Source organism: Mesoplodon densirostris, chromosome 11 (genome assembly GCF_025265405.1).
Source record: "Mesoplodon densirostris isolate mMesDen1 chromosome 11, mMesDen1 primary haplotype, whole genome shotgun sequence".
In the NCBI taxonomy this organism is placed as follows: Eukaryota; Metazoa; Chordata; class Mammalia; order Artiodactyla; family Ziphiidae; genus Mesoplodon; species Mesoplodon densirostris.
Window position 1 is genome coordinate 86,814,342 of NC_082671.1, and position 17,424 is coordinate 86,831,765.

The following is a 17,424-nucleotide window of genomic DNA, read 5'->3' on the forward strand; positions in this document are numbered from 1 at the left end:
AGGAACATTAGAAGTGATTTTCTTTTTCTTTTTTTTTTTTTAAAAACAAAGCTGCATCTGTAGTTTCACCTAGACAGTACTTTGAAAGTTCGCTTCATGCTGTGTTAGGTGGAGAAACTATCTTTAGGGTTATATTCTAAAATCTGAGTGTGAATTTAAATTCAACTACGGGGGAGTTTTTTTGTTTTTCTTTTTTTAAAAAAAAACACATTTATTTATTTATTTATTTATTTATTTATTTATTCATTTATGGCTGTGTTGGGTCTTCGTTTCTGTGCGAGGGCTTTCTCTAGTAGCGGCAAGCGGGGGCCACTCTTCATCGCAGTGCGCAGGCCTCTCACTACTGCGGCCTCTCTTGTTGCAGAGCACAGGCTTCAGACGCACAGGCTCAGTAGTTGTGGCGCACGGACCTAGTTGCTCCACGGCATGTGGGATCTTCCCAGACCAGGGCTCGAACCCGTGTCCCCTGCATTGGCAGGCAGATTCTCAACCACTGCCCACCAGGGAAGCCCGAACAAAATTTTTTAAATGCGTAAGGTTTAATACGATCTGAACAGAAACCAGAGTCTGAGCAAACATTTTAGCTGTGAGTTTCCTGGCAGCCACAGCTAAGAGTAAAACAAGATGTACTCACAGTGTTTACTGTGACAACGGAAAGCAAGCTGCTTATCAGGTATAGCTTTGTTTTCTAAGAATAAATCCTACAGAGGAAATTCTGTGAGGAGAATTTAGATATGACAATTATTTCTATATTTATTTGCGTGAAATCCATGATCTTTATGCATATGACCTTGTTAGCCACAACAAGAGAAAAAGATGCTCTAGAAAGTACCTGATCCAGGTGGTAGCAGGATAAATGAGGGAACAGAGCGGCAGAGCGATGTAAGACAAGTGTCCCACGGGAGAGCAGCTCCCGCCGTCGAACTGGATACACACAGCCTTCATTTCTTTTCGGCTCGATGGAAGAGAGAATTTCATATGGGTGTCATTTAGCACATGGCTAACCTGTATCCTAGAAAGGGGTAGAAAAGAACTCTTCAATGACACAGACCTCAGCACAATTGATTACCCAAGGGGACGGGATATGAAATTCACTTGAACTACAACAGCTCCCAAACTATCGGAACAGCCACAGGCAACTGCCGATTCATCGGGGTCCACTTACTCAGTATGGGTATTACCTGGGGGCTGGGTTCCTCTTTCTTTTGTGCATTTTTATGTTTTTATTTGCATTTCCCTTAGAAGTGGGGAAAGAAGGCAATGTAACCATTGCCTTTAAGAAGCCCTAATAGGAAGTGGAACGTGGACTAGGTATTAAAGTATACTAAGGAATTGTCATTAATTTTGTTGAGTATGCTAAGGCTAAGGCTATGTTAGACATATATACTGAAGTATTGTACTTATGAGTGAAAGGATATGGTGAGATATCCTGGGATATGCTTTTACTTTATTTTTTTATTTTTTAAAATTAAAATATTTATTTATTTATTTTTGGCTGCATTGGGTCTTCATCACTGCGCATGGGCTTTCTCTAGCTGTGGCGAGCGGGGGCTACTCTTCATTGCAGTGCGCGGGCTTCTCATTGCAGTGGCTTCTCTTGTTGCGGAGCATGGGCTCTAGGCGCACAGGCTTTAATAGTTGTGGCACACGGGCTCAGTAGCTGTGGCTCGTGGGCTGTAGAGCGCAGGCTCAGTAGTTGTGGCGCACGGCCTTAGTTGCTCCGCGGCATGTGGGATCTTCCCGGACCAGGGCTCGAACCCGTGTCCCCTGCATTGGCAGGTGGATTCTTAACCACTGCACCCCCAGGGAAGTCCTGGGACATGCTTTTAAAAACTCCAGCCGCCATCCTTCCTTCACTTCCAAAAATGCGGAGGAGATAGATGAAACAAAATTGGCAGAACGTTAAGGTTTGAAGCTGGAGGAGGGGTACAGAGAGGTTCGTTACACTCTTTTCTCTTGTGTATGATTGGAAATTTCCATGATGGAAAGCTTGAAAAAAGAGAAGTCCCAGTCAAGCACCGGGGCAGGGGCGTGGTAGAACCCAACCCCAGGCAGAGATGGGGATTCTCCTGTTCAAAGAGCAGAGAGCACAAAACTGAAGTCCTAAAGTCCATGCCAAGAGCCCAGGGGTCTCAGACTCAATCAGCATCAGAACCAAGCTGCCTCCCGAGGAGCTCCAGACTGGAATTTAGCTGGGACTGTCCTAGGTACTCCTGAAATCTGTAGAGCGTGCCCTCAACACCTTTTAGGAGTCAAAACAAAGGCTTCTACAACATTCCCTCTGTAACCTGCAGCTTCCTCTGTACATCTCGTCTACAATGAGCCTCTAAAGTGCAAGTCATGAAGATGGGGTTCTGTCTGAATAATGCTCAGTATAATTATGCAAAATGAGAATCTATTATTATTACTTAAAGGCTACGTGCATGATTATCTACTTTAATGCACATAGCCTTTAAGTAGTAATAATAGATTCTAACAATAAGGCAAATGCAAAAAAATTTGAGTCGGTTTGTACTTATACCACCACAAATTTACATTCTAAGATTTTATATTCAGAGCAAAGCTCTAGGAAATTCATTGTAAAATGGCTGATCATTAATATTCAAACTTATTTATCAATTTTTGAAGGAGGCAGAAATATGGGTCATTCCACTACTATCCTTATAGTTTTCTCTTCAGAGTAATTAGGCATTTAAAAATACCATATTAAAAGAGTTTAGGATTATGGTATGAACTCAGATATAGGATTAACTGGGTATTATGTTTACTGCTCGTGAACTTGGGTTCACCACACAGATGTGGTTACTGAAATGCTACATGCAGAAAGGTCTCTCTTAGTCATTTAATTTAATAACTGCAGTATCTCAAGACACATTCAGAATTGGAATGAGAGAATAAACAGTCAGAAACAGGGTAATGCTAGGAAAAATGACTATTTTCCAGTGAATATGACTGCCTTTCAGTGAACACACAGGTGTCTAACTTCACAGATTTTGCCTCACAAAATGAAAGATTTTTGCAGGGGGGTATTTAGCCAGGATAAATGGTACAAAAATACCTATGTCGCAGAGATACAGCCACTAATGTGTGCTTGATAATTCTGGTAAATAGCAGAACAGAGCAGAGTCCCCAGTGAGCAGCTTTTTCCATCAAAATGACAGACATCCCAAATTTACTGCTAGGAGGGGAAGGGGATGGCAGTTAAATGCAGCAAATGAATTAAAACAGAAAACTCAGTAAATAAGTGTGGCAGATTCAAACACTGTACAAATCTGTTTCAGTCGTTAAGAACCAAAACACCACGCTTCAGTGGATTGTCTTCAGCGCGTTCCCAGGATGAGAACAAAGTCAGTATTATACTTCACGCAGACTGCAACATCTTTTACTTCAAATTATAAAGACTAACAAGCAGAAAACTCAAATTATCTATTATGTTATTATTATTGTCTCTCTTTTTGTGGGGTAGCATTTGCTCAAGAGTGCTAGTGAAATACTGAGATTTTCTTCTCTCAAAGTTTCATTGAAAGGATGTGTTGGGGAAAGAGATCATAGAAATAATGATGTTCAAATGGTACAATGACCAGATATTTGTGTTGGGGTGTTTTGTTTTCCTTCTTCTTTTTTAAATTAATGTATGTTCCACTGAGTTATTATTCGAGCCTGAAACCAATCCAATAAAGAGAAGGCTAAAAAGAATACGATGGATCGGAAAATTTCTTCTTTCAACTGTAATACATTGAAAGTGTGGTCCTATTTTCCCATAAAATTCCAAAGTGCTCAACTATTTTTCTAAGTGGATCATCTTCAAAATGATGTTTGCTACTCAAATCACTTGATTTTGTTCATGAAAACAAAACAAGACCCCAAGAGGCAACATCCTGGAATTATTGTATACTGAGATTGGGGATAACATGGGACAGATTCTCCCACAATTAACTTTAAATGTGGTGCTTAAATTATTTCACTTATTGAAATTATATCAAATATGCAGACTAATTGGCTCAAATTGGCACATGGAAATAAATTAACTATATAAAGATTATAATCACAGTGCTATTCCTTTGATGTAAGTTTTAGCTTTTCCCTACTTTACGAAGAATAAATTACTCATATTTCAACTCACACATCCTTATCACAAGTACTGGTTCCTTTCAGGATCATTGTGATATTCGATGCCTGGGTAAAGTTTGCTCCCGTGACGATCACATTACTTTTCCCTAAGGTTGATATTTTCTGTGGCTCAATGGACTTAATGTAGAAGACCTAGAAGAAGGAAAAGATTCAAACACAAGATCAAAGCTGAGAAATGGCACTGTTCGAAAAGATCTGTTTATGTGCCGCAGTTTGAAGAAATCACTGGGAAATTACAACATTTTGCAAACACAAGCAGACAGTGTTTAATGAAATCAGTGAATTCAAGGGAGAGGGCTGAAGACTCATGTCTCTCAACATGCGACAGCATGAGGTCAAACCAATTAGTCTTTGTCTCACAAGACAGTTGAAAATACAGTTGAAGAGCCTGACATTCTGTCTGAAGAGTGAGCTATCACTAGAGTCTCAAAAATGCTCGCTGCCTTCCAGCCTCTGCAGGCTCACAACATAGCAAGATGAAGGAAAAGACGAGGAGTCCACTGACGGTTAAGTCAGCACCAGACTCATCATTAAGTTGGAATAAATGTCAATCTGGATAACTTTAATTCCCAAGAAAGCAGTTCCTAGTTTTTGTTTCAGTAGGCTATTTGAATCAAGGAGTATACTGCAGCGAAAAAAAAAATCTCAAGAAATCAACCTAAGTCACCTAATATCAAGTAGTTGCATGCCTAAACTACTGGGGCCAACCATTTCCATTCTATGGTTTGCAGATACCATCTTTTCCTTGGTACCCATTACAAGCTTTATCAGGCCTTTCTTTATCAAGAAAGGCTCCCTTGGAACCCCTCGTAACTGGGGCCCCATCTTATGTAGATTTATGCACCTTACTTCTCTATTTGCAACGTTTAATCAAATTCTCCTTTTTAAAAAAGCCCTCTATTTGGTGGCAAGAATCATTTTCCCTTTCAAAGACAAAACAATCCTGATTTCTTTCACTTTTCTCTACAGATGCCGCTGTCTATCTTTCTGATCATTTAGTAGTTGTTTTGTAGACCATTTCCAGCAAGTCTGTGTTCTTCTATAGTATGGACCAAACAGGACAAGATTCTAAGATTCTAGCCAATATAAAGCTCAGCAGATCTTTAGCATGAGTGAATTTTCATACTCACACTCTTGATATTTGAAAACGACCCCCAGGTCCAGAGATGCTTAATCATGTGAAATTTGGCTTAAATCATAAACACAGAGTGTGTCCACTTAGAGGATAAAGTCTAGGAGGAAGCCACTTAAGGCACTGGTGGGGAGCTTTAGTCACATCCAGCTCCTGCCTACCACCTGCTTCTTCAAGCAGCCCAGGGTCCTTTGCTCCTCTGTATGTATAATGCTCGTCACGACGGACTTGCTGCACTGCTGGGGCTGCCCATCCTGCTGAAAGGATGTTTATCATCCTGCTCCTTGACAAACCCAGGTGCTCTATGGTAAAGCAGTCACCACCACTCATTATCGCTATGGATCGGTTTTGCAGATTGAGGTAAATTAATCGTTTATGTCATCACAGTAATGATGTAATACGACAGAGAATTGATTTCGGTGGCAGAATTTATTTTAATCACTTTAGTAAAGGACTTGAGCCCCGTATTTATAGAATCACGAAGGACCCGAAAGGGTCACTTTAATTATGCTGTTAGAGTCGACTGCATTTTATGGGGGAAATTATCTGCAAGAGTGGTACTTGGAATGGGGGGAATTAGCCAAGACTTCAAGATAAATCCCTTGCAAATGCCAAGTGTGTGTTGGATAGCAAAAGGCTTACTCTTTGCTCTGACATGATGACAGCTAAGTGAACAGGTATTTGTTAAACACCTACAGGATCCCTAGGACAGCGCTAGGTGTTGTGGAGGACACATAACCTCTGCGTGCACTACGAGATCAGGGGTGGGCAAACTCCTGGATTTGCCTGGAGCAAATCAAATTCAGTCCATTGCTCGTTCTTGTACAGCCTACGAAAAAATGTCAAAAGAAGAATAATATTCCAGGACATGTGTAAACACATGAAATTCAAATTTCAGTGTCCATAAATAAAGTTTTTTTGGAACAGAGCCACGCCCATCATTTATGCACTGTCTGTCACTGCTTTTATACTACAACGGCAGAGCTGAGTCTCTGCGACAGAGATCATGTGGTTTGCAAAGCCTAAAATATTAACTGTCTGGCTCTTTGAAGAAAAAAATCTTGCCAACCCCTGCACTAGAGGATCCACTGTCTTCTTAGGGAGGCAAGAGGCTTTATGTTAAACCTCAAGGCAGACTCACATTTATATCCAAGTCAGCTATGATTCTCAGGTTTCTTTGAAGACAGCCCTTCTCACTTCTTAGACTGCTGATGTCTGTTCAAGGAAAATTTCAAACATGCCCAGTAAATGCTACTTCTCTGCTCTCATGAGAGGCTAAAGAGAGCCTTATAACTAACCTAAAACAGATTTTCTAAAGGGGATTATATGTTGCTCCTTAAACTGGCTCTACAAATACCATCAGAGGACCCGCCACGTCATCTCATTAACTTTTTAAAAATAAATTTATTTATTTAATTTATTTATTTTTGGCTGTGTTGGGTCTTTGTTGCTGCACGTGGGCTTTCTCTAGTTGTGGCGAGTGGGGGCTACTCTTTGTTGAGGTGCACGGGCTTCTAACTGCAGTGGCTTCTCTTGTTGCGGAGCACGGGCTCTAGGCGCATGGGCTTCAGTAGTTGTGGCATGTGGGCTCAGTAGTTGTGGCTCACGGGCTCTAGAGCCCAGGCTCAGTAGTTGTGGCACACGGGCTTAGTTGCTCTGAGGCATGTGGGATCTTCCCGGACCAGGGCTCTAACCTGTGTCCCCTGCATTGGCAGGCGGATTCCTAACCACTGCACCACGCCTCATTAACTTTTTATTTCCTCTTGGGTAGAGACAGCTACTTCAAAAGCATGTGGTTTTAAAACCTTATTGTTTCGAGAAGTTTCCATTGGCTGTCTAGGATGGGATCCAGCCCTGGCCTATCTCATGAAAGCAGATGCTTCTTGTCTGCTTGCAAAGAGGGTCAGATTAGTTGTCCTTTGCTTGCTTGGAGAACCTTTTTTAATCTTAATAAGTGCATTAAAGAGCTACCAAGGGGATCTCATTAAATAAATAGCACAGGTATACAAGGAGGAAAAAAAACAGGGTTCTTATACGGCTGTACTACATGGCTACAACAAGTCTTAGAAATAAAACATTTTCTATTTTTACTGATAAATATCCTTTAAAAATCTATTACAGACAAAAGGCCAAGAATGATCTCTCCACACACTCAACATTTAAATCTATTTCTGTATTTTAATCAAAAATTAATTCACAACCCGAAATGAAGTAGCAGGTCCCATAAGCTGACACATACAAGGGGTTAATTTAAAAACATAATCTAGCTTGATGCAAAGAGATAATTCCTTACAGCCCTACAGTGAAATTCCTCCCTCATCCTATGTCCAAGGATTTCCATTTATCAAATCAAAATACCATTGGCTGTCACCCTTATCGCCCTGGGTTGCCCAGCAATTAACCTCAGAATAGTCCACTTCCTGTCAGTTACATTTTAAAGACTTAAGAGTTATTTTTAAACGGTTGCACAATTTAAAATTATTTCATAAAATACTATGAGCTCTGGTTGCTCACAAGTTTAAATCACTCCCTGTTTGGTATAAAAAAGCACCTTAGAAACTGGCTAACTAGGTAATTACAGAATAGCCAGTTATTTTTATTTATTTTTAAAAAACAAAGTCATTATAAGACACTGGAAATAGCACAACCACTAAGAACTAGTTATCTCTGGAAAGGTCTAAGAGGATTACTCCTGATAGTAAGAGCACTTTTTGTGAAGTCTGACGTCAACACAATTCAAATTACCATGACATTAATGGAGAAATTACCATGATGATTGAAAAGAATATCGGAAAGAGGTACATTAGGAAGGCTCAGTTTATTCAGACCAAATTGTACTCTCTTAATCTGTTTTTTTTTTTTTTTAAATCTGAATATAGCAAAGCTCTCTATAGCCCTGGACCCGAATCAACACTCAGTAAAACATCTCTCAGATTTTCACCTGTGAAATTAGTTCAAACAGGACCGGATAAAAAGTCACATGAATTCAAAACCAGCTGGAAACCTGAAACCAAAGGACATTAGAGAGATGAAAGGTAGCACAACTAATTAAAGGAAAGTGTCCTATAGGGCCCTACAGGGGTATTTGGTTCAGAATTATTTAACATCTTTATTAATGACCGAAAAGGATGGAAGTAATATATTAATGAAATGTATAAACTGAGAAGAGTGGTAACCAGCAGTGGAGATGGTGAAGTGTAAGAGGAGGTGAGACGTGGAAAGAAAAACAGCAAAATACAATCCCGCCAAAGAAAAATGAAAGCGTTAAATAGAACGAAAAGGTTGTGTCCGTCCGCTGCTCGGCCCCCAGGTGAATGCCCCTTGGTGGGGGCCCCTGGGACAGGTCCTTGGGAGACTAGAATGTAACTTGGTCCCAGGAATTGTCAAGAGTTAGAATGCCAACTGAGATGGACCTGGAAACTTCTAAGAAGGTGACAGACCAAGACCCTGTGCAGGGAGATTAAGGCTTGCTTCTGGACCTGGGGGACTTGAAGGCGAGGCTGCTGAGGCCAGTTTATAAAGTAGTTACTCTCGGTCACTGAACTCCCCGAATGGGGCTCCTGAGACCCGGACGGGGTGCCCAGGACTCTGTGACCAGGGAGGGTAGCGTCTCCCCTCTAGCAGAGACCCCACCACTCAAACCCCACCCCCTTGCTGAGCTTCAACTTCACCATGAGACTCCTGCCGCTCCCCTCTCCTGAAGGCCTCAGTTTCCCACCTGAAGCCTCTTCTGCTCTCCCCGTCTTGGAAAAGATGCCAGCCTTGCCTGGGTCTAACTCCTTCACTCTGACTGTGCCCCAGCCTACCCACTTCGTCCCAAGGCTTCGACGCTAATGCACTCCCCTGACAGCCTGCCCAGGCCATGGATGGGGCAGGCCGTGCCAGCCTAATGCCAAGAGAAGAAGTCCCTTCCAGACTGACTTCTGTCATCAATACTACATTGAGGTCACACAACGTAGAGCAGTGGTTAAAGCTGTGGGCCCTGGAGTCAGATTGCCTGGGTTCAAATCTCATGTCTATCATTTACTACCTACTGACCCTGTGCAAGTCAACATTTGTCTATCAAATGGGGAAAATAGGTCCATTGTGAGGCTCAAATAAAGAGGCACTTTGAGCTCAGGATATAGCATAGGCTGCACACATACAGGTCACCACTACTCAATTTAGCACATTCTGGCATTCCTGTGCATAACTTTTTCCATTGTGCACACTCAGATGCTTCATGAAAATGAATCTTATTTCCTTTAAAATATTATCAACTCCACAAGGGCACACACTTTGCCTACCTGCCCAGCACATAGTAGGTGTTTAATAAACACTTTTTGAATGAATGAATGAACGAATGAGTGAATAAAGGAGCAGTTGGCAGTGAACCCCATGGCACCCAGCACAGTGCTAGGCCCACAGAAGCTACTCAACAAGGTACATAATAAAGTTGATTTCATTTTCAAGGCAAGGACCCTGAAAGAGGTGATTTGGATTGCCTGTGAGAAGTTAAAATGCAATCAAAAGTGATGGAGGAAGAGAAATCACAAGGAAGAGAAAGAATATGAATTCTCCGAGAGCAGGAGAACATGATTTTGTATGGTGTGCTTCTACCCGGCGGCGATAAGCATAACAAATATTAGAACAACATCATATCACAGATCTCCACAACCTTTCCTCGACAACAGGAAAAAAGAGCAGCCACCTCTTCTCTCAGCAGGTGGAGGCACCAGATATAAGACTGTTAAGAAAAGGAAGGAAAAGAGGTTAGGGCAGGGCGGCAGGGCCAACCGTCTCTGACAGAGACTGGCCCTTACAGCTGAAAAGACTTCCCATCCAAAGGGCAAACGTAGATTTTTGAGTTATTTTCCCTGTTCTGGTGATGCTTTTCCTAACGCAGCCCCCTGGTGCACGACAATATGTGTTTGTAGGTCACGGTCAAGGGATGGGTCATAGGGTCATGAAACAGTGTGAGGGTGACAGGGCATAACAGGGATTGAGCCAGGAACCCTCTCTCATAAATACCACATCCATGGATGAGCAAATTCATGCATTAAAAAAAGAAATGTCTTGAAGAGCACTGTACTGCTGGCTGAAGAACAAAATGGAAGGCTCCATAGATGTAGGCTCCCGGGTCATTTCCATCTTGTTTTGTCCCATAATTTCCTGCATCCTTCTGCTCCAGCCAAATCGAATCACTTAGGGTCTCCTGTAATGGGTGCCCTGGAATTTTCTGGTGACCCACTATGCTTTTGCAGTGGTAGCCCCTCTGCTTAGAAGACCCACTCCTCTGTCTCCACGTGTCTCTTCCCTCAACTGCTGGCTGAAATGCCATCTTGTGTCAATCCATCCATCCATCCATCCAAGACTTATCCAACCACACTGATTAAGAGCTTTTACCTGCCAGGCACTGGGTTTAAATCATCAGGAATGACTAAGACAAGGCCCCAGGCACAGAGAGGTTCTCTGGGTTTGTATACTGCCTGGTACCTTCCCTAGGTTAATTTTTTTTTTTTTTTTTTTTGCGGTACACAGGCCTCTCACTGTTGTGGCCTCTCCCGTTGTGGAGCACAAGCTCCGGACGCGCAGGCTCAGTGGCCATGGCTCACGGGCCCAGCCGCTCCGCGGCATGTGGGATCTTCCCAGACTGGGGCACAAACCCGTGTCCCCTGCATCGGCAGGCAGACTCTCAACCACTGCGCCACCAGGGAAGCCCCTAGGTTAATATTCTTTTATCTTGTATTCTTATCTATGTGCTCATGTATATATAAGATTCTTGAGACTGAGGACAAGATATGTGCCCCCATCATGGTGTCCACGGAGCTCAGTGTAATGGTATGTACTAGGTGCTCGAGAAACACCTGCAGAGAGAATCAACCCTAGCTCAGCATCAGGAAGCCTAAGACTATGTCTGTACCATTCACAGTTCGTGTCCCCATGCCTGGCACACAGGAAGCACTCAGTATGTACGTGATGTGGAAGATGCACTGAATGAAGGCCCTCAATGCTTCTCTGCTAGGAATAGAGTGTTCAGTGCTTCATTCAAGGCCAGCATGAGAATCAAACTGGAAACTTGGATTCACACATTCCGCATGATAATGAAAAGACAGCAGCGTCTCACAATGCATGAGAAATCCCTTCCACAACAAATACTACTCCACTCCCTATTAACCAAATGTGAGTTTCTCAACTAAGTCACGTAGTTAAAGAAAACATTTCAGTATCAACACGAAGTCTTTCTCCAATATGATATTGCTTATATGTGGAATCTTAAAAAATGGTACAAATGAACCTATTTCCAAAACAGAAATAGAGTCACAGATGTAGGAAACAAACCTATGGTTAACAATGGGGAAAGCGGGGGGTGGGGTGAATTGGGAGATTGGGATTGACATGTACACACTGCTATATATTGGGGTGGTTCAGGTTTTGTTCTCCGTAAGATGTTACAGAAAAACCCGAACAAACTTTTTGGCCAACCCAATATAAAATAAGGACCTTCTGTACAGCACAGGGAACTCTACTCAATACTCTGTAATGACCTATATGGGAAAAGAATTTTAAAAAGAGTGGATATAAGTATATGTATAACTGATTCACTTTGCTGTACAGCAGAAACTAACACAACATTGTAAATCAACTCCACTCCAATAAAAATTAATTAAAAATAAAAGATGTCTTTCTACAAAGGTCATTCACAGAGAAGCACTGAAGACAGGTCTGGGCTTTGTTCATTACCACCGCCTCTTGCTCCCTTGGTGACCCCAGTTCTTTTAACCACATAGTGTCAAAAGTCAAAAGGTTCCGTAAGACACAATACAGGAAACCAGGATGCTGTGACCTAATTTTTTCCTTTAAAATAAAAATGTAAAAAGTCATTGTCTGAACCACGACTTAGCGATAGAAAGGAAGACACTGTCGATGCATAAAAGAACTGGATGGGGCTTCCCTGACGGCACAGTGGTTAAGAATCCACCTGCCAGTGCAGAGGACATGGGTTCAAGCCCTGGTCCGGGAAGATCCCACATGCCACGGAGCAACTAAGCCCGTGTGCCACAACTACTGAGCCTGAGCTGTAGCGCCTGTGAGACACAACTACTGAGCCCGTGAGCCACAACTACCGAAGCCCACGTGCCTAGACCCCGTGCTCCGCAACAAGAGAAGCCACCGCAATGAGAAGCCCGCGCCCCGCAACAAAGAGTAGCCCCCGCTCGCCACAACCAGAGAAAGTCCGTGCACAGCAATGAAGACCCAACACAGCTAAAAATAAAATAAATTAATTTAAAAAAAGAAAAGAAAAAGAACTGGGTGAATTTCCAGAGAATTATGTTGAGTTAAAAAGGCCAATCCCCAAAGGGTACCTCTGGATGATACCATTTGTTTAAAGTCCTTGACATGGTAAAATTATAGAAATGGAGAATAGATTAGTGGTAGCCAGGGGTCAGAAATAGAGAGTGGGAGGGAGGAAGTGGGTGTGACTATTGACAGGCAACGTGGGGGAGACTTGAGGTGACAGGGCTGTTCTGGATCTTGACTGTTGTCACTGTCAATATCCTGGTTGTGATATTGTGCTATTGTTTTGCAAGATGTTACTATTGGGGGAAACTGGGTAAAAGATATGAGATCTCTCTGTATTAGTTTCTCACAACTACATAAGAATCTACAATTACCTCAAAATAAATTATTTTTCTTCCAAAACAATCACGAAAAAGAAGAACAAAGTTGAAGGACTCACACTTTCTGATTTCAAAACTTATTACGAAACAGTGTCTTATTACAAAATAGAACAGACATATAGACCAATGGAATAGGATATATAGCATAGAAGTAAACTGCTGCATATATAGTCAAATGATTTTTGATAAGGGTGCCAAGAATATTTAATGGGGGAAATGACAGTTTTTTTCAACAAACGGTCTTGGGAAAACACAGAAATGAAGTTGGATCTTTACCTGACACCATATACGAAAATTAACTCAGAATGGATCAAAGACCTAAATATAAGGATTAAAGCTATAGAACTCTTAGAATAAGAGCTTTATGACCTGGATTTGGCAATGATTTCTTGTATATGACACCCAAAACACAGGCAAGAAAATAAAAAAATACATAAACTGCACTTCAACAAAATTAAAAACCTCTCTGCATCAAAGGATACAATCAACAGAGTGAAAAGGCAGCTTATGGAATAGGAGAAAATATTTGCAAATCATATATCTGATATGAGGTTGATATCTAAAATATATAAAGACTGGGCTTCCCTGGTGGCGCAGTGGTTGAGAGTCTGTCTGCCGATGCGGGGGACACCGGTTCATGTCCCGGTCCGGGAGGATCCCGCATGCCGCGGAATGGCTGGGCCCGTGAGCCATGGCCGCTGAGCCTGCGCGTCCGGAGCCTGCGCTCCGCAACGGGAGAGGCCACAACAGTGAGAGGCCTGCGTACCGCAAAAAAAAAAAAAAAAAAAAAGGGCTTCCCTGGTGGCGCAGTGGTTGAGAGTCTGCCTGCCGATGCAGGGGACGCGGGTTCGTGCCCCGGTCCAGGAGGATCCCACATGCCGCAGAGCGGCTGGGCCTGTGAGCCATGGCCGCTGAGCCTGCGCGTCCGGAGTCTGTGCCCCGCAACGGGAGAGGCCACAACAGTGAGAGGCCCGCGTACCGCAAAAAAATAAAAACATAAAAACATAAAATATATAAAGACCTCCTACAATTCAACCACAAAAAAACCTGATTATAAAATGGACAAAATGCTTGAATAGACATTTCTCCATAGAAGGCACACAAATGGCCAATAAGCACACGAAAAGAGTCTCAATATCACTCATCAGTAGGGAAATGCAAATCAAAACCACAACAGAATACCACCTTATACCCATTTAAGACGAATACTATAAAAAAACAAAAACAGCAAAGTGCTGGCAAGAACGTGGAACGCTCATACGCTGTTGGTGGGAATGTAAAATGGCAGAGCGATAAGGAAAACAATGGTGTTCCTCAAAAAATTAAAAATAGTATGACCATATGATCCAGCAACTCCACTTCTGGGTCCCTACCCAAAAGAACTGGAACAGGGTCTTGAAGAGGTGTTTGTACACACCTGTTTATAGCAGTATGAGTTACAATAGCCAAAAGCTGGGTGCGACTCAAGTGTCCATCAATGGATGACTGGATAAACAAATGTAATATATACAAACAATGGAACATTGTTCAGCCTTAAAGGACATTCTGACCCAAGCTACAATATGGATGAACCTTGAAGACATTATGTTAAGTGAAATAAGCCAGTCACAAAAAAGACAAATCCTGTTTGATTCCACTTATCTGAGGTACCTAGAGTAGTCAAATTCATAGAGTCAGAAAGTAGAATGGTAGCTGCCAGGGCTGGGAGAAGAGAAAGTGAGGAGTTATTGTTTCATGGGTACAAGGTTTCAGTTTTGCAAGATGAAACATGTTCTGAAGATGGATGGTGGTGATGGTTGCTCAACAATGTGAATGTACTTAACTCTACTGAACTGTACACTTAACTGTGGTAAATTTTACATTATTTTTAAATTTTTAAAAATCAACTGAAATTTTTAAACTACTGAAACAACAACAAAAGAGAAGTTTAATTTTTTTTTAAAAAAGCCACTGCCTTTTTGATTCAAACACCTGTCACTATGCCTTAGTTTCATAAACCAATGGGAAGAGAAATGTGGCTCATCACTTAATAAAACCTCAAAGACTTTAATAAAAGTCTGAAGATACTGGCACACCAAGCTTTTCTAATGCCTTTAATTAACTTCATAATCCATTTTGATTCACATTCCCTTTGCTTGTTACTAAATTCACCTAAAGTTACTCTCAACTTTTTGGTAGTGATTAAAAATGTGCTACTTATTTATATTGGCACCTGACCTTAAGTAGCAGCAAATGGATACATCAAAGCCACAGATTAGCCAAGAAACAGAAAACTGAGCCTTTAAGAACAAAACATGTTACTGTTTTTAATTTGTCTGCTCCCACTAGACCCAAGGTTAATGAGAACAAGAACTTGTCCTTTTTTGTTTTTCACCACATAGCAGATGCTCAATTAACTTCCATCAAATGAATGAAGTCAGCATTTGTGTACTAAATGCATCAACCCGGAAATGTTTACATGGTCATGTTCTCTCTTTTCAAACATGGCTGTCAGTTGAGCTTGGTGATTTACTTTGAAGAAAATAAGAGGAATTTCCAAAGAAATTTCATGGTAAGCATTTTTCCATGAAAAACAGTTTTGAGAAGTGAAGAGAAATGTGTATTTATTACATAGACACAACTCTTTGTTTTGACACTATTGACTACTGCTTAGATCATCTCTGCAAAGAAAAATAATCCAAAGAGATTCGTTTATATATTTTGCATAGACACACCTAGCCCTCACATACCCCGCCCCCCCCAAATGCAATCATAACATGTGGTTAAACATTGAAATCCCCTCAGTGCTGTGTGCTCTATACTTCCTTCTAACTCCCCCTAGAGCCACGAAGTCAGATTTAAAATTTTACTTTTACTGGGCCTTCATTTTTCATCATTACAGATTTTTAATTTATTTTATGCGAGTGTGCAGCTTGTGATGTATTGAGCCAATTAAATGCAACTTGGTTAAAAACCAAAGGTAAAAAAGGGAATTTGGGTAGAAAGTAAAATAGGGAATTTTTATAAAAGGAACCCAAAGTAGCAGGAGATGTTATTGCCATTCAAAGGGGGATTTTCCCATTATCGATATGAAAACAGGGTCTGACCTGCAAGCCCTGGGTGGTTCTGTTACTTGTCTTCTCCTTGAACCTTCCTCCTCCTGCTGTCTTGGGTGGGGCCCATTTCTCAAAAGCCACTGGACAGAGGTCCTGAAATGAAGAATATCCCTTCAACATCCGAACGGGTGGAAATTCGAAGTTTGAAATAAAGGCAAAAGACAGGCTGGGGCTAGGTGGTCACAAATATTTATTTTTGGTTAAACCCTGTAATACTGAAAATGTCACCTTACCTGGTTCCTCTTGTAATCAGAAGGGTCACAAGCTGTGAAGGGATGGATACATTTTTTCTCACTTTTACACCAAGCACAGCCAGTTCCAATACATACTGGGCATCTGGCAACACAGAAAACCAACTTAATTCCCTCATTTTAAGGAAAACGTTCATATTCTAGAATTTCCCTCTGTGATGCCGCATGCGAGCATTTAAAAGAAGAAAAAAAAATCCCTGGATAGACTGTGATGCACCCAGGGGAGAGAGGACAGTCCTTTGGGGCTAGGGATATAGTACTGACCTTCTGCCCTGCTCTGGGCAGCCCTCGGGGCTGATGGACCATCATTACACTTGCTGGGGGGTTGCCATGGAAACCTGAAGCTGGGGTCACCTGGTATGTCAGTAGATAACAGGAACCCACTGAATCTGTTTCTGAATCCAGTTCTGCTATTTGTCTACCTTCAGGTAAGTTTCCCTCTGGAGACTGATCTCCCCCAGCCCCCCATAAACCAACCCACCCTTACTCACTGGAGCAGAAACACTGCCAAATGCCTGGAAGACGGGAAACTAAAAGTGCTACCTGGCGAGCAGAGAAAACAGGGTGCCAGTGTTTGCTTTTTAATCAAATTAAGGAAGAACTGTGTCTACTAATCAAACAACCATGCATGGATAACAGCGGAAGACTTGAAAAGCACTTAATAGGATAATCAGTGTTAAAGCAAGAACAATAAAAATGGAAATCGAGGTGGGTTTGGAAACGTAGCCAAAGGAGGCAAAAGGAAGCCTCAGCCCGGGGACAGTGAGAGGACTAGATCAGGGAGAGGGGACACATACATGTGCATTTCATGTATTCTTCCAGAAATGCCAAGGCATCCTGAGACTCTGACCTACAGAAATTGCAGTTTCGGTGGGAGAAGAAAGCACAGACTCGCCTAAGGGTTCACCTGCCACTGAAGTGCGCTAGAAGCAGGTTTGTGACTTGCGCTCCTATCGATACCCCTCAAGTGTGATGACTTTTCTAAGTGCTTTTCGAAGGGGAAGTAGGTACCCAAGGAAAGGGTGCTCCCCCTCTGGGGAGCTGTGGGTCTGAGGTCTGGTTCTTAATTACCTAGCTGTGGACCTGGGGCAAGGCGCTTCCTCTCACCAGGCCTTACAAGCGTGGGTGCAGGAGCTGTGTTCTGTTTAAACTCT

General features: G+C 42.1%; 1 protein-coding gene across 1 annotated transcript in view; it reads right to left on the bottom strand.

Annotated features, from left to right (window-relative positions):
* Window positions 1–17,424, bottom strand: part of PLXNC1 (plexin C1) — a 145,859-nt gene that overhangs the window by 59,489 nt on the left and 68,946 nt on the right. The window contains exons 8-11 of the mRNA XM_060112917.1: window positions 16,253–16,355; window positions 16,011–16,112; window positions 4,124–4,263; window positions 833–1,012 (exon numbers count right to left, since the gene is read on the bottom strand). Of these exons, the coding sequence (XP_059968900.1) occupies window positions 833–1,012; window positions 4,124–4,263; window positions 16,011–16,112; window positions 16,253–16,355 (525 nt within the window). The remainder of the gene's footprint in view (window positions 1–832; window positions 1,013–4,123; window positions 4,264–16,010; window positions 16,113–16,252; window positions 16,356–17,424) is intronic.